This window comes from Dromiciops gliroides, chromosome 1 (genome assembly GCF_019393635.1).
Source record: "Dromiciops gliroides isolate mDroGli1 chromosome 1, mDroGli1.pri, whole genome shotgun sequence".
NCBI classification, from domain to species: domain Eukaryota; kingdom Metazoa; phylum Chordata; class Mammalia; order Microbiotheria; family Microbiotheriidae; genus Dromiciops; species Dromiciops gliroides.
In genome coordinates, this window is record NC_057861.1 from 432,332,127 (window position 1) to 432,356,584 (window position 24,458).

The 24,458-nt window shown below is 38.3% G+C and overlaps 2 protein-coding genes across 2 annotated transcripts in view; both read right to left on the minus strand.

The window, feature by feature from the left end:
- Positions 1-24,458, minus strand: part of SV2C (synaptic vesicle glycoprotein 2C) — a 294,836-nt gene that overhangs the window by 21,055 nt on the left and 249,323 nt on the right. The gene's annotated exons all lie outside the window — the stretch shown is intronic.
- Positions 14,000-14,584, minus strand: LOC122728025 (40S ribosomal protein S7-like). The gene has a single exon (XM_043966067.1). It carries the CDS (start codon positions 14,582-14,584, stop codon positions 14,000-14,002), a length of 585 nt encoding a protein of 194 aa, XP_043822002.1.

Genomic DNA, 24,458 nt, shown 5'->3' on the forward strand with positions numbered 1-24,458 from the left:
GGGCAAGAAACTTAGTCTCTCAATGTCTCCAATGAGGAGGCTGGTCTTGGTGGCCTCTGTTGTTCCTTCGAGCTCTAGGTCTGTGACCTGATAAAATACAAAGAGAGTTTCTGGAGAGAGTTCAGAGAAAGAACCACGGAGACTAAAAAGTTGGAAAATCAAACCCTAGTGGAAGGTTAGGAACTGGGATTCATAAGATTTTTAGCTGAAAGGAACCTTAGTAGCTGTTGAGTCCAGCCCCCCTCTCTTTACAGATGGATAAACTGGGAAGCTAGGGGGCACAGTGGATAGAGTACCTGACCTGTAGTCAGGAAGACTTATCTTCCTGATTTCAAATCTGGCCTCAGACACTTAATAGCTGTGTGACTCTGGGCAAGTCACTTAATCCTGTTTGCCTCAGTTTCCTCATCTGTTGAATGAGCTGGAAAAGGAAATGGCAAAATCACTCTGGTATCTTTGCTAAGAAAACCCCAAAAAGGGGTTGTGAAGGGTTGGACACAACTGAACAATGACAATAACAAAATTGAGTCACAGGCATTTTAAGGGACTTTTCCAGAGTCACACTTCTAGCAGATGTCTGAGGTAATATTCATCAGCTCAGATGGATATATAGATGATAAGTAGACATTAAGTGCTTACTATGTGTCAGGAATTGTGTTAAATGATAGGAATACAAATACAAGGAAGCAAGGCAGTCTTTAGGACCTTCTATTCAAGTAGGGGAAGTTTAGAAAAGAGGAAGCTTCTGGAGGAATTGAATGGTTTCTAGTGTGTGTGTACGATAGTGAGCATCAGTTCTTAATTTCTACTATGAGAAAAAAAGAAGAAGAAATGGTTTCCGAAAAGGTTTTCGGTTTTTGGTTTTTTTTTTTGGTGGGGCAATGTGGGTTAAGTGACTTGCTCAGGGTCACACAGCTAGTAAGTGTTAAGTGTCTGAGGCTGGATTTGAACTCAGGTCTTCCTGAATCCAGGGCTAGTGCTTTAACCACTGTGCAACCTAGCTGCTCCTCCAAAAATATTTTGAATGAATTACAAAGAAAAGATTCCTGAAGGTGAAAATCTTGGAGCATCAAACTATGGGGTCTTAAGGAAGTCATACAACTGCATTCTCTGGAGACTTTGAAAGACAAGATAGATTTTTTTTTCTCCATCTCCTTTGCTGAGCAAGGGATTGGACAAGATGGTCTTTTAATGATCCCTTCCAGCCTTTGGATTTTCTGATCTTTCTATTTAGCCCTCAATGCAGGCAGAAGAGTACTTATTGATTATCCTGGTCTTTGACAATAGTGACACCCAATATCCCTCTGCAGGAAAGAGGCTTGGGATTAGTTAGGGCAGCCTTTATTGGGGTAGTGTGGCTGGGGGCTGGAGGCAGGTGAGACTTTGAATCTGTTGTAAGGAAGCAGCTGTGGCAAAGCCAAAAAGACTTTCCATATAGCTTAAAGAGAATAATTGACTAAATATAGCCATTTCTCTCTACTTAGGCCTTTCCACTTTCCAGGAGCCCTTTCCCTAAGTACCTGAAGCCTTCTCACACTAGAACATTTCTTTTTTCTTTTCTTTTTTTTTTAAGAACATTGCTATAACCCCCAGTCTTCCTTCTCTCAATGGTGAGTGCTTCCCAGGACCTCTATTTTGGAGAGGAGACTCAGGTCACCCCATTCTTCATCCCCTCCTGACTCTGCTTCTGACTCTTTAGATTTTACCACCATGCCTTAGCTGCCTTCTCACCCTGAGACTTTCCTTAGGATCTGAGGCATTCTCACCCCAGAACATCCTTTCAGCCTCTGGCCCCATTTTCTCTTTGGTGAGACACAACTGGGGGCTTCCATTTTGAGGAGTGGCCAGGGCTGGCCATTCTTCATTCTCTGGACTTAATCATCATTTTCCCATGGGTACTCCCACCACCTCCCAGCTTTTCAGGCCCATTTACTTGTTGTTTCTCACCATTAGAATGTAAGTTCCTTGAGGGCAAGGATTGTCTTTCTCTTTGCTTGTATTTGTATCTCCCAGTCCTTAACATAGTGCCCAATACACAGTAAATGCTTATTAAATGCTTGCTGCCTGACTCTTGCCCATTAGGTTCCTTCATTGACAGACAGAAGACCAGATAATCTTCCATCCTTTCAGATTTATAACTTTTCCTTGGAAAGATCCTGTTGACCAAAGTCACTCTGTCAGATACAAAGCCTTGGCTTCAGCTCAATTCCTGGCAAACCAGACTCTTCAACCACCTGGACCACAGTTTCAGTCCCTGATGGCATGCCAGCCACTGGTAGGGGATCTTGGCTCCCTCCAGGCAAGCATGGCTGCAGATATTTGTGGGATTGTGACATGTGAGAGACATTTAATTTTCTTTCTGTCTTTAAATCTGCTCCCAGGTAAAAGAGAAAAAAGACAAGTCCGCCTACATCCTATGCACCCTGGCTATGACTAGTAGAAGATAGAAAACTGGCAGGGAAGAAGTTGTATTTAGAAAACAAAAGGTCAGGAAAATCAGAATGTCTGAAATTTTCTGGGAAAATTTCTCAGTTGGCATTTTCCATGGAGAATTCCATTGTGGCTACACAATATATTTCTATGAATGTTAGCTAGGTGTTTTCTGTTCAAGGCAGAGACTAATACTTTGATACATACATACATACACAATACACACATATACATACATACATGCATATACACACACATATGCATATATATTTTTTGTGGTGGCATCAATTTCCACATTCCAAAAAGACAACAGAGGCCAAGTTTTCTGGCTTCAATGACGGAAACTTAAACTTCCTCACCTTTCTCCCTCACCCCTCACTACTACTCCTACATCTAACAGTAGAAGTAACATGTGTTAGTAGACAGAGTGCTTGCAGAGAGATACCTGGGTTCCAATCCTACCTCTGACATCTAATAGCTGTAGGACCCTAGGCAAGTCCCCTGACCTCTGAGTACCCCAGTCAAGTCCCTAGGAATTGTCATACAGATCCTTTTCATAGTCATATCACTAAATACCCTGAATTCACTTATGTTTACAAATAGGGTCATAGACCTCAAAAACTCCTTGTCCTAAAATATCTCCATCACTGGCATGTCTAATGCTTGACATGCTATGAGAAATTATTTCTCTTGGTATTTGAAGCCAGGTTCTCTTTCCTTCAAATTCAATTCTCATCTCAGTGCAACAAGATGGCATCATAAAAGCATAGAGTTAGAGGTGTATGAGACTTGAAAGGCCTAGTCTAGCCTCCTTATTTTATAGATGAGGGGACTGAGGCTCAAAGACAGTGTGGTGGATAGAGCACTTGGTCTGGAGTCAGGAAGACCTGAGTTCAAATTCAGCCTCAGATACTAGCTGTATAACTCTGGGCAAATCACTTAACCTTTGCCTCAGTTTCCTCATCTGTAAAATGGGGATTACAGCCCTTACTTTGCAGGGTTTTTGTGAAGATCAAATGAGATAATACTTATAAAGTACTTAACACAATGTGCTGTATGAATGCTTATTCCCTTCCTCTCAAAAGAGCTTAAATGACTTGTCTAAGGTCACACATGTTGTAAGCAATAGAGATGGGAATCAGTGTTCTTTCTGATGTAGTACACTGACTGTTAAGGAAAACATAAGGTCAAGGACAGTACAGATTTATGATGTCGACTTGGAATTGAAAAAGACTAGGTGATTTCCCCCAAGGTCACAAGGCTAATTAGCAGATTCAGATCAAGAACTCACGTCTCCTGCCCCTAATTTAATGTCCTGCCACCCACCACTCCATCATGCTGATTGGCAAGTTCCAGAAAAGAACTGTGGTCTGAAAAAAAAATACTTCCCTGGATTATAGGTGTGAAATATTGTATATACTGCCAGACACGATCAACATTCTGGTTAATTTTGTTAGACTGCTTTTCTTTTCTTTCTTTTTAAAAAAATATTTTTGTTGTAAGGGTTACATGACTAGGGTCTAGGTAGGGGAGAAGGGAAGGATATATTTAGAAATGAATGTTATAGCAATAAAATGCATCATTATCTATTAACATTAAAATGCTATTTGATTGACCTCCTGATAAAACTCCCACCACCCCAAAACAACACCACTCCCCTTCACTAAAACACACACACACACACACACACACACACACACACACATACACACACCACACCACACCACACCACACCCCTCAAAGCTCTTAGAGAAAGGAATTAATTATTTAACTATGTCCAAGTGTTTAACACTATGCCAAGGGAGTGGGAGTGGGGGGTGGGGGTGGGGTAATATCCCAGCTGAATTCCCCTGAAAGCAGATGCTTGGTTAGGACAAGATGAAGACAGCAGATGTGAGTGATCAATCAAGCTTATTGCATTCAAATCCTTTTCTGAGATCATGTCTGAAACCAAATATACAGCAGTAGCCTCAAAATAAGAGGAGAGGAAGGAGGTCAGTGACCAGGAGAAATGCAAAAATGCCAGCTTTACAAATACTTATGAGACTTGCCTGATTGGACAGAAAGAATCTGGCCACAGTCAAAGACCAACAATGAGAATCTGGAACTCATCACTGTGAGAATGCAGGGGGTGCCTTGTATGAGGATTCCAGCCTTAGAGTGGAAAAAGAGGGGCCTTGGGTAGAAACAAAGTCTGCAAAGCATTCATTAGAATCAGGAATTGCTCAGGATGGATGGAGAAATTGGGCTGTGGTTGGAGAAAGGGATCTTCATGTCCACAAGGTGGCAGCAGAAAATCACTATTAGGAAGTCAATGCTTACCTTGGCAAAACCATGACCAGAAAAGTAAGAAGTCTGGACAATTCTGACGGCAGCTTTAAACCCCATGACTTAAACAAAGGACTTTAAGCCTCAGGACTTAAGTAAAATAAAACACTTTCAGTGACTAAGGATATGGCTTTAGGTGGCTTGAAGATGTCTTAGCAGGAGCAGGTGAGGAAGGATGGAGGTAGTGAGAAGCAGGTATCTTGGTTCCTTTCTCAGAAGCAGCATACTGTTTTGGAAGGAGCACTCAATCCAGGGTCAACTTGGATTTGAGTCCTGGTTCTGGCACTTATCAGGTAGGTAAACTTAGCCAACGTATGGTGGTACAGTGGATAGAATTTCAGGCCTGAAGTAGGGAAGACTCATTTTCCTGAGTTCAATCTGATCTGAGACACTTCCTAGATGTGGGGCCCTAGGCAAGTCACTTCACCCTGTTTGCCTCCATTTCTTCATATGTAAAATGAGCTGGAGAAGGAAATGGAAAGCCACTACAGTATATTTGCCAAGAGAATCCCAAAAGGGGTCACAAAGAGTCAGACACAACTGAAAAATGACTGAGCAACAACAGAAAAACTTAGCCAAGTCACAATTTTTGTGGCCCTCGGGTTCTTCATCTTTGAAACAGGGTTAGTAAGTTTTGCACTACTTTTTGTAACATGAGTAGGACGATCTTAAATATAAACATGGTCCAGTTACACACTAATTGGGAGAAATGAACTAAGCCACAAGGTATACAAGGTTTGACAGAAGTCCTGAGGAGAACGGGGATCTTGGTAGATCTTCTTGCCATGGGAGAGGTTTCAAGTAAGAACAAAGAGGCTTGTTGTGAGGTCAAAGTTGCACAGATTGAAACAGCCCTCCAAGGCCATGGAGCCCAAACCTCTTCACCATTCAAATGAGGAGACTGAAGCCAAACAAGGTTAAGTGACCTGGCCAGGGTCACACAGGTAGTCAGCATTAGAAGCTGGGTATGAAGTAAGGTTCTTTTAACTATAGACCTTGTCTTCAGTTGAGAAATAACACTTTATATAAATGAGTTCATATTATTATTATGGTTTTTCATTAGTAACTCTGCATTCTTTCTGCCAGGAGGTCCAGCATACAAGCAGGAAAGAAGTTTGCATTTTCTCTGTTCAGCCACAGGAGATCTGCAATTTTGCTCATTCATTAAATGAGGATCAATTGAGTAGAACTTCCCTGACTCCCCTGCTCTGCTCATGGAATGAAAGTAAATAGTGGTTGGGGGCAAAGGGAGAACTTTGAGATGTCATGGGAAGAATATCCATTAGAGGGATGGAGGGAATAAAGCATTTATCTAGCTGAGTGATTCAACCCTGTGAGGTAGGTGTTATTATTACTCCCATTTAACAGTTGAGGAAACTGAGGCAGACAGCAGTTAAAGGATTAGTAAGTGTCTGAAGTCAAATGTGAGCTCAGGTCTTGATTACTCTAGGTTCATTACTCCATCCACTGTGCATAGTTGCCTACATTAAGTGAATCCCAAATAAGCTAAGTCCCAATTGTATGTTTGTTTCTCTGTGATGCCTCTTAAACAGGACTTCTCTTTCTAATCTAACAGTTAATGTACAGAATTCCAACTGCATTGACTTTTTCTCCATTCTTTTGTTGTTGTTGTTGTTGTTTTTGTTTGCAGGGCAATGAGGGTTAACTGACTTGCCCAGGGTCACACAGCTAGTAAGTGTCAAGTATCTGAGGCCAGATTTGAACTCAGGTCCTCCTGAATCCAGGGCCGGTGCTTTATCTACTGCACCACCTGGCTGTCCTCTTCATTCTTACTTGAAACCTCTGTCAGGGTAAGATCCACCAAGATCCTTCTTCTCTTTCTCAGAACTTCTGTCAAACATCCTAGAACCTATAGGGAGACCTTATGGCTTAGCTCATTGTCCCCCAATTAGTATGTAATTAGACTGTTTATGTTTAAGGCAGTCCTACCCACCTGTTACAAGTTCATATGACTTGACTAAGTGAATAGCAATAATTGCTTTTACACTTAGACAATACAAGAATATGTATTGAATCCCCACCCTATAGATAAAGGAAGATCTGGCTCTTCAAAGATGGCTAAAGCTTCATTGGGCAGATTTTGGAGAAGGGTAGAAAGATACCCTAATCTTAGCAAAAGTGTGGATGCAGGAACTTCTTCCAATGTAGGTAAAGAGTCTAACATAAAGGAAGCCCAGAGTATAAGAAAGGAGATAGTATGAGATAAGGTTGGAAAAGTAGGTTATAGAAAAATTTTTAGATCAAGGTATTTAGAGTTTCTTCTGTAGACAATGGGAGAAGACACTGAAGGTTTTTGGTTGGCAAGTGACATTATCAGAGCTACATTAGAAAGATTAATTTGTTCCAAATTGCTTTCCAGGATCATTGGACCAATTCACAGCTCTGCCAACAATGCATTTATGAGTTTATTTTCTTGAAATCCCTCTAACATTTGTCACTTTTCTTTTCTGGTCAAATTTGTCAGTCTGACTGGTATGAGCTGGAACCTCAAAATGACTTTAATTTGTATTTTTAAATTATTAGTGATTTAGGGTCAGCTAGGTGGCTCAGTGGATAGAGCACCGGCCCTGGAGTCAGGAGGACCTGAGTTCAAATCCCGCCCCAGACACTTAACACTTACTAGCTGTGTGACCCTGGGCAAGTCACTTAGCCCCAATTGCCCAGGAAAAAAATATATATATATATACATATATATGCATATATATATATATATATATATGTTAGTGATTTGTTACATCTTTCATTTGGCTGTTGATAGCTTGCACCCAAAAGTTACTCAAGGAAATACTCTTTGATCCAGCAAACTGTTATAAACTTTATATTACAACAAGATCAAAGAAAGAGGAAAAGGACACATATGTAGAAATATTTATAGCAGTTCTTTCTGTGATGGCAAAGAACTGCAAGTTAAGGGAATGCCATGATTAGGGGAATTTGAACAAATTATAGTCCAGTTATCCCTTTTACATTGCAACTTTCCCCATCATTGTTTCGATATATTACAGGTCAGCATAAGAAATTAAATGGGAGCTTTGTGGAAGTTGTAGAAAACACTCAAAGGCCAGTAGAAGACAAAGAGCCTATGACTAAATATTTAACCCAATTTTTACAATAAGGTACTGTAGTGAGGCAAATACTTTTTTTGGGGGGGGACAGGGCAATGAGGGTTAAGTGACTTGCCCAGAGTCACACAGCTAGTAAGTGTCAAGTGTCTGAGGCTGGATTTGAACTCAGGTCCTGCTGAATCCAGAGCCACTGCTTTATCCACTGTACCACCTAGCTGCCCTTAATAAGGTACTGTAAACACCCCATAAAAATTGAGACTTCCTCTTTGGTAGGAAGGGAGGGTCAAAATTTTTACATAGATTTTCCAGATTGTGGGGGTGCTGTGCCCCTCTCACAATGTAGAAGGGATAACTGTATATGAATGTAATTGAACATTGTGGATTATCTACTTTTATACTCAATGTGTTTTATACAAAATATATCTTGTTTGTACATAATTGCTTTCATGTTGTCTCCCCCAGTAGACTGTGAGGTCCTTGAGAGCAAGTACTGACTTTTGCCTTTTCTTTTCTTTCTTTTTTTTTTTTTTTGTTAATTTCATTGCTTAGCACAGTGCCTGGCACATAGTAGGTGCTTAATAATGCTTACTGATTGACTATTATGTCATAAGAAATGATTAAAGGGATAGTTTCAGAGAAGCTAGGAATTGATGAAAAATGAAGTAAGCAGAACACAGAGAACAATTTATATGGTAACAACAGAATAACTTTGAAAAGTTTAAGGTTTTTAATCAACACAATGAGAAGTCATGATTCCAGAGTACTAGTGACAAAGAATGTTACCCATCTACTGACAAAGAGGAGATGGGCTCAATATGCAGAATGAGACATACTTTTTTTTTTTTTTTGCGGGGCAATGGGGGTTAAGTGACTTGCCCAGGGTCACACAGCTAGTAAGTGTTAAGCGTCTGAGGCTGGATTTGAACTCAGGTACTCCTGAATCCAGGGCCAGTACTCTATCCACTGCACCATCTAGCTGCCCCAAGACATACATTTTTGAACATGATCAATATGGGAACTGGTCTTGTTTCATTCTGCAAATTTGTTACAAGGGTTTTGTTGTTGTTTTTCTCAGTTGGGTATCAGTTTTATTTCTTTTAAATAGAGATGTGGGAGCGAGAGAAAATAAATGCTTGTCAACTTAAAAGATACTTTAAATTTAATTAAAATTAATGTTTACTTTTCAAATAAAAAAGAAGGGTTAATTTGGCAGAAATTTGTAGGACAAAGGAGACTGAAGACAGTTGGGTTTGGAAATTATTTTGCTAGTCCAGTAGAGAAATCATGAGAGCCTGAACCAGGTAATGATAATTGGAATTTCAGAGAGGGGGACAGATTGAGAAATTGCATAGTGAGAATTAATAAGACTTAGAAAATTGTTAACTATTGGTGATAAGGAAGAGAGAAAGAGAAAAGTGACCAATGGTCACAATGATGCTATTGATAGAAACTGTGAAGTTAGAGCAGATGCTGAAGGAAAGATAGATTTGCTTTTTCAATATACCAAGTTTGACTCAATGTCCTTTTGAGATATCAAATAGACATGTCCAAGAGATGACTGTAACATTGTCTGGACCTTAGGAAAGTGGTCAAGTTTGAAGAAATTGGTCACAATATCATAGACATACAAGTGGGAAGAACTTTGGAAGTTATCCTCATGAAGGACATAATTAAAAAGGGGTACAGGAGATCAACAATGGAGAGGGTGCAGAGAGAGGAGAAACAGATCCAGTTAAGAGTCTTGTGGAATACCTTTATTTATTTATTTATTTATTTTGGTGAGGCAATTGGGGTTAAGTGACTTGCCCAGGGTCACACAGCTAGTAAATGTTAAGTGTCTGAGGCTGGATTTGAATTCAGGTACTCCTGACTCCAGGGCTGGTGCTCTATCCACTGTGCCATCTAGCTGCCCCAGAATACCTTTATTAAGGGTGAGGGGAGGGAAATGTGGAAGGAGATTGAGAGGGTGGAGTCAGAGGGGTAGAAGCAAACCAGAATAATAAAGTATCATGGAACCCAAGGGAGGAAAGCATTTTAAAGAGGGTGGTGGTCCATGGTGTTGAATTCTGCAGAAAATTTAGGAAGGAGAAGTAAGAAAAAGCCATTTGCTTCAGTGATTAACAGGTGCCCTTTAATAGAACAGTTTTAGTAGAAGAGTGGGTAAAGAATCCAGCTTTTTTTTTTTTGTTTTTGTGTTTGTTTGTTTGTTTTTATGAGGCAATTGAGGTCAAGTGACTTGCCCAGGGTCACACAGCTAGTAAGTGTTAAGTGTCTGAGGCCGGATTTGAACTCAGGTCCTCCTGACTCCAGGGCCAGTGCTCTATCCACTGCACCACCTACCTGCCCCTGTGTTTGTTTGTTTGAATTTTTTTTTTTTTAGTGAGGCAATTGGGGTTAAGTGACTTGCCCAGGGTCACACAGCTAGTATGTTTGTTTTAATTTTAATGCAAGAAACATTTATTTTAATTTTCCAGTTACATGTAAGGGTAGTTTTCAACATTCATTTTCATAAGATTTAGAGTTCCAAATTTTTCTTCCTCCCTTCCTTTCTTCCCCCCTCCACAAGAAGAAGCCAGTTTTTAAAGGGTTAATGAAAGATGTGGTGAGGAAGGGTAGGCAGATAATATAAATTATGATTTCAGGAAGCTTGGCAGTGAAAGGAAAGCAAAAGATGGTAGTTTTAGTGAGAAAGGAGCCTTTTTTGTTTGTTTTTGTTTTCTTTGTATAGGGAGGACTTTGCCCTGACATTCTCTGAATTCATTCTCCTGTTTCTGAACCTCTGAGTAGACTGTTCTCCATGCCAGAATAACTGGGCCTCCTTATCTCTGCTCCTTTTTCCCCCCAAAAAAAATATTTTAAATTTAGGAATAAAACAAGCATTTCTATAACATAGTATGATAAAAATATGATTGCATATTAAACTGCAAATCCACTATGTACAAATTGCTATTTCTTTCAAATATATAACAGAATTATTCTGTAAATTTCTTTTTTTTCTTCCTTCCCTAGATATGGCCACCATTATACACAAATAGGTATGTGTATGTAAATTATTCTATACTTCTATTTATCTGATCTTTCTCTGGATGCAGATAACATTTTTCTTCATATGACCTTTATAATTAATTTGGGTTTTGATAATAGCCAAAATGACTTAGTTGCTCAATATTACGGTTATTGTAGACAATGTTCTCTTGGTTCCACTCATTTTACTCTTCATTATTTTATGCAAGTCTTTCCATGCTTTTTAAAAAATCAACCTGCTTGTCATTCCTTACAGCACAGCACTATTCCATCACAATCTTATGCCACAATTTGTTCAGCCATTCCTCAATTAATGGGCATCACTTCAATTTCCAGTTCTTTGCCACCACAAACATTTTAGAATATCTAGGTTCTTTTCTGTTTCCCCTAATCATCTTTGTAAATGAACTAGTAGTGATATTTTTGGGTCAAAGGGTATGGGTAGTTTAATAATTCTTTAGGCATAATACCAGATTACTTTCCAAAATGGGTGGATCAGCTCGCAATTCCACCAACAATGAATTAGTTTCCCAGTTTTTCCACATCCCCTCCAAAAATTGCCACTTTCTCCTTCAATGATTTTAGCCAGTCTGGTAGGTATAAAATGATATCTCAAGGTTATTTTAATTTTCATTTCTTTAATCAATAATGAATTAGAACATTTTTTCATATAATTGTAAATTGTTTTGAATTCTTCATTAGAAAACTGTCTGTTTCTTTCCTTTGACCATCCATTAATTGGAGAATGCCTCGTATTCTTATAAATTTGACAAAGTTCTTTATATATTTGAGATGAGACTTTTATCTGAGAATTTGTCTATGAAATTATCCCTTCCCCCAATTCTATGCTTTCCTTCTAATCTTGGCTACATTTCTTTTATTTGTACAGAACCTTTTAATTTAATTTATCAAAATTATCCATTTTATATCTCATGTTGCTTTCTTATCTCTTGTTTATTCATAAATTGCTTGTCTATCCTTAAGTCTGATATGTAATATGTTTCACATCCTTCTGATTTTCTTATAATAGCTCTCTTTATATTTAGGTCATGTTCCCATTTTGACCTTATCTTGACAAATGGCATAAAATATTGGTCTATATCCAGTTTCTGCCATACTGCTTTTGAGTTTTTCCAAAAATGTTTACCAAATAATCCCAAAATCTTGTCTTTATACTTGTCAAATAGAGTTATGTTTATTTGCTGTTGTCAATTGTATATCTACTCTATTCCATTGATCTACTTTCTATTAAATCTATTTCTATTTCTTAGCCAGTACCAGATAGTATTGATAGTAACTACTTTATAATATAGTTTAAGATTTGATACTGCTTTCTTCACATTTTTCCCATTATTTCCTTTGATATTCTTGACTTTTTATTTTCCAAATGATTTTTGTTATTATTTTTCCTAATTGAGTAAAATTTTTTTGGTAATTTAATTGGGATGGCATTGAATATATAAATTAGTTTGGGTGAAATTGTCATTTTTATTATATTGGCCCTGTCTACCCATCTCTCTAATTATTTAAATCTGATTTTATTTGTACAAAAATTTTAAAATAATTTATATAGTTTATATAGTTCTTGGGTTTGTTTTCACAAGTGTAATCTCAGGTATTTTATTCTGTCTAGAGTTCTTTTAAAGGGATATCTTTTGCTATCTCTTCTTGCAGAGTTTTGCCTGTCATATATAGGAATGCTGATGATTTATTTAGATTTTCTTTATACCCTGCTAGTTTGCTAAAATTATTGTTTCAACTAACTTTTTAGTTAAGTCTTTGGGATTTTCCAAGTACATAATCATATCATCTGCAAAAAGAGATAGTTTTATTACCTCATTCCCTATTCTGAGTACTTCTACTTCTTTTTCTTCTTTCATTACCATTGCTGGGGTTTCCAATACAATATTGAATAATATTGATGACAGTAGGCATTCTTGTTTCATGCCTGATCTTACAGGGAAGGCTTCTAGTTTATCTCCATGACAAAAAATGCTTGCTGATGGTTTTAAATGAAATGCTTTTTAGCGATTTAAAGAAAACTCCATTTATACCAATACTTTCAAATGTTTTTAATAGCTTATCTCTGCTTCTTAGAATCATTAACTTCCTTCAAGGTTTGACTAAAGTATCAGCTCATCTTGGAAGCTTTTGATCATCCTTCTAATTGTTAATACTCTGTGATCTTGTACCAATCTATATAAATCTTAACACACTTGAAGTTACTTGAGAGAAGAGATTTTTTTTTTGGGGGGGGTGTTTATGTTACCAGTACTTTGCATGTAGTAGTAATTTAATAAATGCTTTCTGCTGAATGCACACATAACAGCCAGAAACAAAGAAGCTAGTGGAGGAAGAGATTGAAGATTGATGTGAGGTCTTCAAAGAGGTAAAAGGGGTTAGTTTGGGTAAAGAGTAGAGCTTCTTTTTTGTCTAGTATAGGAGAGATGGAAGAGGTGAGAAGTGATTATTCAAAAGTTTCTAAGTAGGGGGAAGAAGCTTATCTTGAGTGGTCTCAAATTTCTCAGTAATTCTAGTGAGATCTGCTGAGAGAGAAAGAATTATTTGTTCTTTGTTCTCAAAGAGAACCATGACAGATATCATGACTTGCAATGAATTGGATTTAAGTGAGGGAGGGCTATACCAAGTCACCAACCTCACTCTCTCCTCCAAAGCCATCTGGGTCCAGTGGCAAAATATACATCAGGATAACTGGAGATAGCCCCAGATGTCTGAGGCAATTGGGGTTAAGTGACTTGCCCAGGGTCACACAGCTAGTAATGTCTGAGGTGAGAATTGAACTCAGGTCCTCCTGACTCCAGGGTCAGTGCTTTATTAACTGTGCCACCTAGCTACCCCCTGAGGGAGAAAGATAGAGAGTAAGGGATAAGGTAGAGTTGGGGGATTAATAAAAGATGAGTCCTCTCTTTTGAGACAGGTGCAATGAAGAATATGGTAGGTGTCCAATGGTTCTGTAAGTCATAGAGCAAACTCTTCTTTCTCCATGTCACTTTTTTGATTGCCCTTCTTCAATCTATTCCATAGACATAGTTTGGCCATTGTACGGAATAGAGGTCTTAAGTCTTTCTCTTTTTTTATGAATACTGCACTTTATTTAATCATTTTTGCATTTACAGCTGGAACTCTGGGAATTCAAAATTAATATCTTTGACTGTCACCTTCTTATAAACACCAGAAAATGGTTCTACCTTGTGCTCCACATTGTTCTGCTGTGCTTTGTCCAAATGGACCTTTATGAGCCTGCTGCCATCTAATTTCACATGAATTCTCTTGCCAACAATTTCACTTGGAAAGACAAGGTCTTCAAGGATTGCATCATGCACAGCGATCAGAGTATGGCTCCTGGGACGCTTTTGCTTATTTTTTGTATGGATTTTTCTTGTTGGGTTATGAAGAATTTTCCTCTGAGCAATAATGATCACATGTTTACCACTAAACTTTTTCTCCAATTCATGAACTAGTTGAACTTGGATCTTCTGAAAAGATTTTAGCTGAGGAACTGGAACAAAAATGATGATAGTTTTTCTGCCACCACCAACTTCACTTTCCTGAGCTGCTGTGATATTCAGCTCTCTTAATTGAGCCTTTAAGTCAGAGTTCATCTCCAAATCTAATAGAGCCTGTGAAATACCAGACTTGAACTCATCTGGCTTCTCACCATTGGGCTTCATGATCTTGACTCTGGAGCTGAACATGGCACTACCTCATTGAGCACTGAGCTAGGAAGAGGAGGTCTTAAGTCTTTCAAAACTGCTTGTTTTTATAATGTTCTTATTAAATTAGAAATTGTTTTCCTGGTTCTGCTCACTTTACTTGGCATCAGTTCATATAAATCTTCATAGATTTCTTTGAAATCATCCTTTTGCTGTTTCTTATGGTACAATAGTAGTCTATTACATATATATATATATAGTGGCATATTATTTATAATAACTGAGGAAACTAGATGAGCTTTATGATTTTTGTTTTTGGCAAAACAGGAATAATTCATGGACCTTTGGACTGACTGGGGAACCCATTGATCCATTTATTATGCCTGTTTTGCTAATAAATTGGGGAGCTTGGGTTGTTTCCTGATAAAGATGTAACTTCAATCCATCAATATGAGTCAACTATCAGGTATTCTCTGTATGTCTGAAACCCCAGAATGTGTTTAGTTTAAATTTATAAGTAAAGGATAAATAAAGTGTCACTGTTAGGAAACTTGAAAAAAATAAATAACATTCAAGTCATAAGTTATGATTAGTGAAATTTTGCTAAATGTAGAAAAATTTATTGGGATGATAATTTTATTTTGTGTTCTGATTACAGAGATAGTGGTCTGAATTGTCATGAAGACAATATTAGAAAATGGCAGGCGTTGCAGTCTGAAAATTGCTATAAGTAGGTGTTTCTGTCCCTGGGAACGGTTGAGGGAATGACCTTGGCATGGCTTAAGGTAGGATCCTCTTGACTTAGTTTCCCCATTGTATTATTTCCTTTCTGAACAAGAAATTTCCTCACCTGGTTAATCTTGAGCCTGGCTTTTGATACCCTGTGGCTGTCAGATATGACTCATGCTTGGAATCAAACAGAGCTAAGGGATATTTTCCCCTGTTATGGTATATGTTGGGTCAGTTTGTGCACTGGAGGGGATGAATATTGACTTTGTAATAACTATGTCCCTCCTTTTCCTTTCATAGTAAATTTCTATAATCAGGGTGGGTAAGCAATAGACATTTTGTAAGTGCAATATTAAATCTATTAATTAATAAATTGATACTGGAATATCTGAGTTACTATAATAGGATACAAGTATGAAAAAATCCGACAATTTTAATCTGTATTTGTGGTAAAATTATAATATAGAGACTATATCCTCCTAAAGGGATAGTTAGACAAAGTAATAAGACAAAGATGTATTGTAAAAGTTTTCTAATTAAATGGAATAGTAAATTTTGAGAAAACAACAGGATTAGATTATTTTCTCCTAGAACTATATACATACATATATTATTGACTTCCAAACCTATCTAGCAAGGAAATTCAGGCTTTGAATATGTTTTAGTAATAACTGCTCAAAATTGGATTAAGGTTTTTACACATAAAATTGTATTGATAATTATTTAAAAAGTGAAATTATTTTTCCATTTTAAAAGCATATGTATGTTTGATCATTTTAAAAGACAGAAAGATTCATTTTACAAGTTAGATGCTCATGCTTTTTTTTTTATTCTTATAGCATGTATGGGGTTTAAGTAAAGATTAAAAACAACAAGTGGTAAATAAAAACTGAAAGTCTCTGAAGTTTCAGGTTTGGAGAACCAAATTGTACTAAATTGAATTAATCTTGTTATTGTCAGGTTTTAGCAGAATTATCTAGGAATCTCTACAAATGATTTAGAACCAGAGAAGCAGAGCCCCTTTCAGAGGTACCCTGAAGATGAGGCCTATTCCAGAATGTCTAAGAGAAGATATTTCCAGGGGCCAGATAGCTACATGGGACATCTGGGACTCAAGATAAAAAGTGATGATTAAATAAACATTGGGAGTGGGTTACTAGGATACAAGGAGACGTGATGTTATTTAATATTGATGATCATTATTTCATTCCTTTGGCCTTTTGTTTCAGGGTGTTTATGTTTTCTGAGTTTGCTTGGTTATCTTGGTGAAATGTAAATCTCTCCTCTCAGAATTAGTCCACTGTAAACTCTCTAAGTAGTTTGAGCTGTAGCTTGACTTGCATAATTTTGATTATGAATATATGAAAAACCTTACAGATTTTGCTTATAGACAAGTGATACATGGGGGGGGGGAGTGGGGCTGGTTCCTCCCTCATGAATCAAAAGGAAGAATTGAAGGAATTGTGGGAATTGAGTGAACCACATTGACATCTTGTGGCTTGATTATTGATCAGGCTCAGTTTCCTTTCCATTCAATTATGGGTCTAATCCAATTTCTGTCTTGTGAAAAAACTGTTCAATAATTGGAAATTGTGAGAAAACTTCATTGTATTGTTTTAACCTAGTTCTACATGATTAGGAAGCTGGACCACTCTATCTGTTGCTTAGGGATCCTCAACTAAGGATCTAGGTTATGCTCGTCAGAAACCCATTCAAACCCCAAAACTGATTCAAATTTTCTCACAATTAAATATCTCAAGGAACTGATATGTCTTATCTGAAAACTGGCCCTGTACTGGTCATTCCCTCATTGCTTCCATGTTCCTTAATTGAATGCAGATACTTGGGGGGAGTGGGACACTTCTTTTTCTGATCTCAGGAAATTTCGTATTTTTGCTTCCCCCATCAATTTGGAAAGCCCCTGATCTTTCCTCTAATCAGAAATCAGATTACCTAATTATACATCCTGTTTTGTATCCCACTTATTGTTATCTTTCAATAAACAAAAAAACCAAACCTGTCCCCCCCTTATTTGGGGCCCCAAGTCAAACTGAAGAGGCCTGGTCAATTTGTTATGCAGTTGGCATGCATTGCTTATTACTTTGTTTCCTCAGTGTTTTCAGATTCTACTCACTACAATATGATCCTTCTTCAGCCATTATCCAAATGATGAGCATTCCTATAGTTTCCAATTCGTTGACTCTGCACAAAGAGCTGTTGGAAATAGCTGTATACATGTGGGTCTACCTATGCTTTCTTCCATCCCTTTGGGGGTGGTGCCCCATCCACCCTTCTATATTGATAATATTACCTTCATTTTACAGGTGGAAAAACTGAGGTTCAAAGAAGTGAAGTGATTTGTTCCAAATTACAGAGTGACTAAGTTGTTGTGGAAACATATTAAAGCCCTCCTTTTTTGTTCAACTAGAAATATTGATAGAATATTTCTCTTGTCTAAAGACCTTAAGGAAATGGATTAAGGGTGTAAAACATAGTATAACAAAGTAGTACTTGCAAGTAGGAAATGCAGTACAGTGGATAGGGTCCTGACCTAAGTTCAAATCCCATCTCAGAACCTTATCTATTGATTGTATGACCCTGGACAAGTCAAATAAACTATTTGCCTCAGTTTCCTCATCTGTAAAATGGGGATGGCACCTACTTCAAAGAATTGTTGTGAAGATAAAAATGAGAGTTTTTAAGTGCTTTGTAAACCCTGAAGAATCTAATCTAATGTAATCTAATATATATGTTCACTATTGTTACTATTGAGATCCCTGCCTTCTCTATCCCCTGAAGCAAATGGCCTATGACCCAACTCTTATCTATTCAGAAAAGGAAGAGACCTTTTCCATCCTTGGGGGAGTAGTTAAGGAAGAAATTTATTAGTGATTATTGTTCTGGAATGTTAATCCCAAAGTTATTTTAACATAATCTTTTCCTTGTTCAAGCTTCCTGTAAATGTTACATCAAATTGCCTTTAGAGAGAACTGTAACAATTGGAATAACACCACCTGCTGGAGACTTACTGTAGAAGAGTTCTGCCCATGAAGCGAAGGTCTTTGAGGGCAAGACCAGGAGTCTTTTCTTTGGCGTCAGGAAGTGACGCGGGCTAGTGGGAGGAGGAAGGAAGAAACTGGCTCTCAGTCTCGCTCTCTTTCCTGAGGACGCTGGTAAAGAGCGGAGCTAGAAATGCGCTCTCCCTTTAATAGATAGGAATCTAGGCCTTTCTCTCTCTTCACCAAATTCTTATTCTCCTTAATAAATGCTTAAAAGTCTAACTCTTGCTAAAGCTTATAATTTATTGGCGACCACTCATTAAATATTTTAGACAGTTTAGCTAGCATTTTAGCCCTTAACAGAAAGATCCAAAAAATATGCTAGAAACATGCCAATTTTGACATGTCTCTAAGCTAGAGAAGGCTTGGATTTAGAATAAGATCAACTTAAATTAAATTGTTTCTGGTAGATATGCCTAAAATGAAGAGTGTGGTAATAATATTTTTTCTCAACAGTGGCAGAACTAGGATTTAAACCCAAACCTCCTTCCTATAAAATCAGTGATTTTTCCAGCCTCATATAGTGGTGTTGACAGTATTACTAATGAAGGGTATTTAACAAGCAGACCATAGCAGTTACACAGAAACCATAATGGTCAATTATAGACTCCAGCACTTCTGACCAACCTTGGAGATCATGAATTAGTAATGATTCACAACATATTTGCAGTACTGCTCCATACCATACTGAAGTGAACTGCAAAAAATTCCATACACAAATATGTTCTTCAAATACAAGGAAGTACATTAGAATTCAATGGCTAGAAAGTATTTTACTTGTGGAAATATGTTTTACATGATTGCACATATATAACCTATATCAAATTGTTTACCATCTTAGGGTGGGGGAAGGTGAGGAAGGTAGGGAAAAAATTTGGAGCTCAAAATTAAAAAAAAATGAATGTTAAAGTTTGTCTTTACATTTAATTGGAAACAATAAAATAGTATGTAAAAAGAAAGTATTTTATTGTTTTCAGATCCTTTATGGAAACTTTTAAGCTTCAAACTTGACTTTACAGTCTATTGGGGGAATACTTTCCAAATGCAGAGGGCCTCCCTTAGAAAGCTCCTATTATCAGCCAGTGAACACCTGGGTCAAAGACTTAACCAGTATTGAATTTTAGGGAGCATTAATTTGTCCTACAATAATCTTAATCCAAAGAATTAGGAGCTACATTTTAATGAAGATTTCTAGAATTGAATGTCCTATAAATGAGAAAACAATAACTCTTCAAATCCCAAGTAAACATTTGACATCTCTATATGGGGTGATATATGGGATAGCAAAATGGCTGTACTTCTTAAATGGGTCTCACCAAACATTTCTCTCTGTCGGCGAAGCATTTGAGCTGGAAAGGTACTTTGAAAACCGTGAGTCCACAAACACCCCATTTTCCAGATAAGAAAATGAAGGCCTAAAGAAATTAAGCCATTAGTCTGAATGCTGACTGAAGCATGCTATTTTTTACTTTTCTCAGTGGGGACATAACTCTTCCCAATTTTGGGCCAAACACATGACAAATGGAATAAAAAATTACCTATGCTTTACGTTTACCACAAGAATGCAATATTTGGGGATTATATGGTCTTCGTGTGCTTAGGATAATGCTTAGAGTAAAACAGTCAAATGCCTGTTTGTGGAAAGTAAAAGAGAGAAAGAAAATGTAATAGGATCCTAGATTCAGAGCTGGAAGGAACCTTAGAGGTTATCTAGTCCATTTTACAGGAGAGGAAACTGAGAATCAGAAAGGTTGTGACATATCCAAAGTCACACGTGTAAGTGGCAAAGCCAGGATTTGAATCCAGGTTCTCTGAGGCAGTATGTCCGGGGAAACACACGCAGATAGCAGAGCTCTCTCCACTGTGCAACCCTGAACCCAGGAAGAAAGGACTGTTTCCCCTAGTTCACATAGGAATACCAAATAATTAATTATACATCTTTTGGAAAGCTATGGCCCCTATATAGGTGGTTTGAACATGGTAGATACTCAATATCATCAACCAAATAAAAGTCTCAGCTGAATATAAGCAAAAGGATGAATGAATGAGTAAAGAGAACAATGGAGAGGACAGAATCATCCACAACAGACATAAATGGAGAAAATGGGTTATCTGTGGCATTTTCCTCATCTTCTCTAATTGGATTCTAGATAATAACAAGATTACCTTGAATCTACATAGCACGTTCCTTTCAAAGAGCCCATATTATCCTCATTTTTCTTTATAATATTCTAGTTATTTAGGTATTGTAATTACTATTTCGTAAATGGAGCGGCTGGTTCAGGGTCACATGGCTCAGCTCTCAGCCAACTGGCTAAGTTTAAAATAAAATGGCTTGCCTCTGGTTATTGTAATATTACACAGGCATCTATCTGTCAGGATAATGATAAGACATAGCATTAGTGCCTCCTGTTAGAGCCATCCCCAGGGCATAATGAATTGAATCCATTTCCCTATTTTTCTTAAAGCCATACCACAACTATCCATTTTTGTACTCCAGGCAAGAAGCACAAAATACATTCTTAATTGAGATAGGGAGTATGTATGGCAGGGACCCCAGGACACTGCGAGTCTGTTTTTGAGGTGGAAGTAGGGAACAGGGCCAGGCCAGATGGAAGCTCACTTAAGTGATGGCTGCATGGAGGAAGAAACCATCTCCTCTTAGCTTCACGTAAAAGGTTGCTCTTTGCAGCTCATCCTCCGCTTAGCTATCAAAGTGATTTTTCTAAAGGAAATTCCAGTGGCTCCCTATCACCTCAAGGATGAAATAGAAAATCCTCAATTTGGTTTTTAAACCATCTCTTGGCCCCTTCCTACCTTTCCAGTTTTCTTAGACTTTACTTCCCTCTACATATGCTGCGATTCCTTGGCACAAGACACTCCATCCCTTGCCTCTGAGAATTTTCTTCCATGGCTATCCAGCATGTCTGGAACTCTCCCCCATCCCCCATTTCCTTCTCCTAGCTTCACTGGCTTCCTTAAAAAACTCCAGGAAAATTCCGCATTCTGTAGAAAGCCTTTCTTGGCTCCCCTTAATACCTTTCTTCTTTTTTTTTTTTTTTTGGTGAGGCAATTGGGGTTAAGTGACTTGCCCAGGGTTACAGAGCTAGTAAGTGTTAAGTGTCTGAGGTCGGATTTGAACTCAGGTCCTCCTGAATCCAAGGCCGGTGCTCTATCCACTAGCTCTATCTCTAGCCACCTAGCTGCTCCAAAGCCTTTCTTCTGAGATTATCTCTAATCTATTCTGTATATTTTATTTGTTCACAGTTGTTTGCATGTTATCTCCTTTGTTAGATTGTAAACTCCTTGAGGGAAAGGCTGGTTTTGCCTGTCTTTATAACCCTAGTGCTGGCACATAGTAGGTCCTACCACTGGCATGATGCCTGGCACATAGTAGGAATTAATAAATTATTGTGGGTTGTGGCACTTCAGCTGAGTTTTGAAGGAAACTGGAGATTCAAGAGGTAGAGATGAGGAAGGAGTGTTATTTTAGGCATGGAGGACAGAAACATATCTTTTCTTTTTTTGGATACAAACATTTTTAAGAACATTAACTTACCAAGCACTGGGTCTGCTCAATTATACCCCTACCCCTTTCTGCATTTTTTTTCTCATAGGGTGAACTCCTAGAAATGCAATCAATAGACTAACCTTGATCCTTGATTAAGCACCTACTATGTGCCAGATGCTGTGCTAAGTGTAAACCATGCTAGTCACATGTTGATCTGTCATCACAACTCTCAAATGTTGGAATAGCTTTATGGGAGTCAGCATCAGGGTGTACCAGGCCTCAATCTCACCCACTGGATAGAAATAGGAGGATCCTACCTAGACACAAAATCTTAATTTCCAAATCGCCCTTACTCATGTTCCCTAAATTGAGTTTCACCCAAAAAGACATCCTGGATCTTCTAAGTATCTTTATCTGAAGGTTTGAAATGAACAGCTCTCCACCAATAGCATATACTGACTCACAACAGCTAACAATCCTTTAAGTTCCATGGTGTAGTAGGAAGAGTGCTAGACTTGGAATCAGGAAAACCTGAATTCAAATCTTGCCTTTATTTAACTTTCTGTGTGACCTTGGGCAAGTCATTTAACCTCTGAGAACCTCAGTTACTCTAAGAAGCTGGTACAGTGGAAAGAGGTAGTTCTGGAGTTAGGGGTCCTGAGATCAAATCCTGCATCTAACGTTTATGATAGGTACGTGGCACAGTGGATTACACGCTGGGCCTGCCGTCAGGAAGACTCATGTTCCTGAGTTCAAATCAAAGAAAAAGTCAAAGGATATTGGTTAGAAGTAATTACTGTGGGATAGGGCTGCCTCAGCACACACATCAACCCTTTACTATCTTCTAAATCTTACATTAGCATTATGTCCTCTAAGGCCTTAATGGCTAAACCAAAAGGGCCCATAATGGTTCCTTTTCATTTCAAAGTATCAACTAAGGACTTAAGGGTACTAGATTTGAACTTTCATAGGACCCAAGCCCTAAAAGCCCATCAACTTTTTTGTTTTGATCTGCAAAGTTTGGTTGTGGATTCCATAAGCTAAGTTTTCTAGAGAGGAACAATGTGCACTGGGCCAAGACCAGGATAAGCTGTAAGGGCAGAAAAGGCCCAGTAGCAAAAATAGAATGCATTGGCTTTATTAGGTTCTAATGAATGCCAATTTCCACCAGCAAACTGGAAGGTGGCTTTAATTGCATCATTAGTAAGGACATTACATTTCTGGAAAGCTTCCATTTTCTTTTTTTTTTTAAGTGAGGCAATTGGGGTTAAGTGACTTGCCCAAGGTCACACAGCTAGTAAGTGTCAAGTGTCTGAGGCCGGATTTGAATTCAGGTCCTCCTGACTCCAGGGTCGGTGCTCTATCTATCTATCCACTGCACCACCTAGCCGCCCCGAAAGCTTCCATTTTCTAGGCCCTGACTAAAACATTCAGGAATGATAAGCTAATAAGTCTTTTTTTTGTTTTTTTTTGTGAGGCAATTGGGGTTAAGTGACTTGCCCAGGGTCACACAGCTAGTGAGTGTTAAATGTCTGAGGCTGGATTGAACTCAGGTACTCCTGACTCCAGGGCCGGTGCTTTATCCACTGTGCCACCTAGCCGCCCCGAGCTAATAAGTCTTGCTTGTTCTAAATTCCATTCCCGTGCCCCTAAGCAGTAGCTTCTGTGGTTCCCTAAAACCAGTAGCCAGGTTGTGCAGGGGCAGCTGGTTGGCACAGTGGATAGAGCATCAGGCCTGGAATCAGGAAAACCTGAATTTAAATCTGGCCTCAGACACTTACTAGTTGTGTGACCCTGGGCAAGTCATTTAAACCAGTTTGCCTCAGTTTCCTAAATCTGTAAAATGAGCTGGAGAAGTAACTGGCAAATAATTCCAGTATCTTTGCCAAGAAAATCCCAAAAGGGATCACGAAGAGCTGGACATGATTGAAAACGACTAAACAACAAAAATTTTGCCATATCCTGTTATCTGGTGTGAGAGCCAATCAGTAACCCTGGGCTTCCTAGGATAATCATTTTAGAGCTTGAAGCAACCATATGTCTTCTAGGCTGATCCTTTCTTTTTTTTTTTTTTTTTTAGTGAGGCAATTGGGGTTAAGTGACTTGCCCAGGGTCACACAGCTAGTAAGTGTTAAGTGTCTGAGGGTGGATTTGAACTCAGGTACTCCTGACTCCAGGGCCGGTGCTCTATCCACTGTGCCACCTAGCTGCCCCTGATCCTTTCATTTTATAGTTAAAACCAAGGCTACTAGAGATGAAATAACTTCCCAAGAATGAATAGGGAGTAATTATCAGGAGCAGGATCAAACTCAGGTCCTTTATCGTTTATTCACTGAACCCTCATTTATTCTCTGACTTTCTCATCCCACCCCAGCCACCATTTCTGGGGGTTTCCATAGCCTCCAAGATAAATACCAGACTAAGGAATTTAGATTTTATTCTGTTGGCAATGGGGAATTGCAGAAGATTTTGAGAAGACTAGCGTCATGAAGAAAGCGGTATTTTAGGATGATTATTTTGGTAGTGGTAAAATATACAATAGAATGATAGAAGTTCACAGTTTTCACAGACAATTAATTCTTTTTTGCTTTGTATGTTGAAATGGTTTTGTTTGTTC

Bases quoted from the DNA above. Each gene is read 5' to 3' on its own strand.
- LOC122728025 (XM_043966067.1), bottom strand. From the start codon at position 14,584: ATGTTCAGCTCCAGAGTCAAGATCATGAAGCCCAATGGTGAGAAGCCA.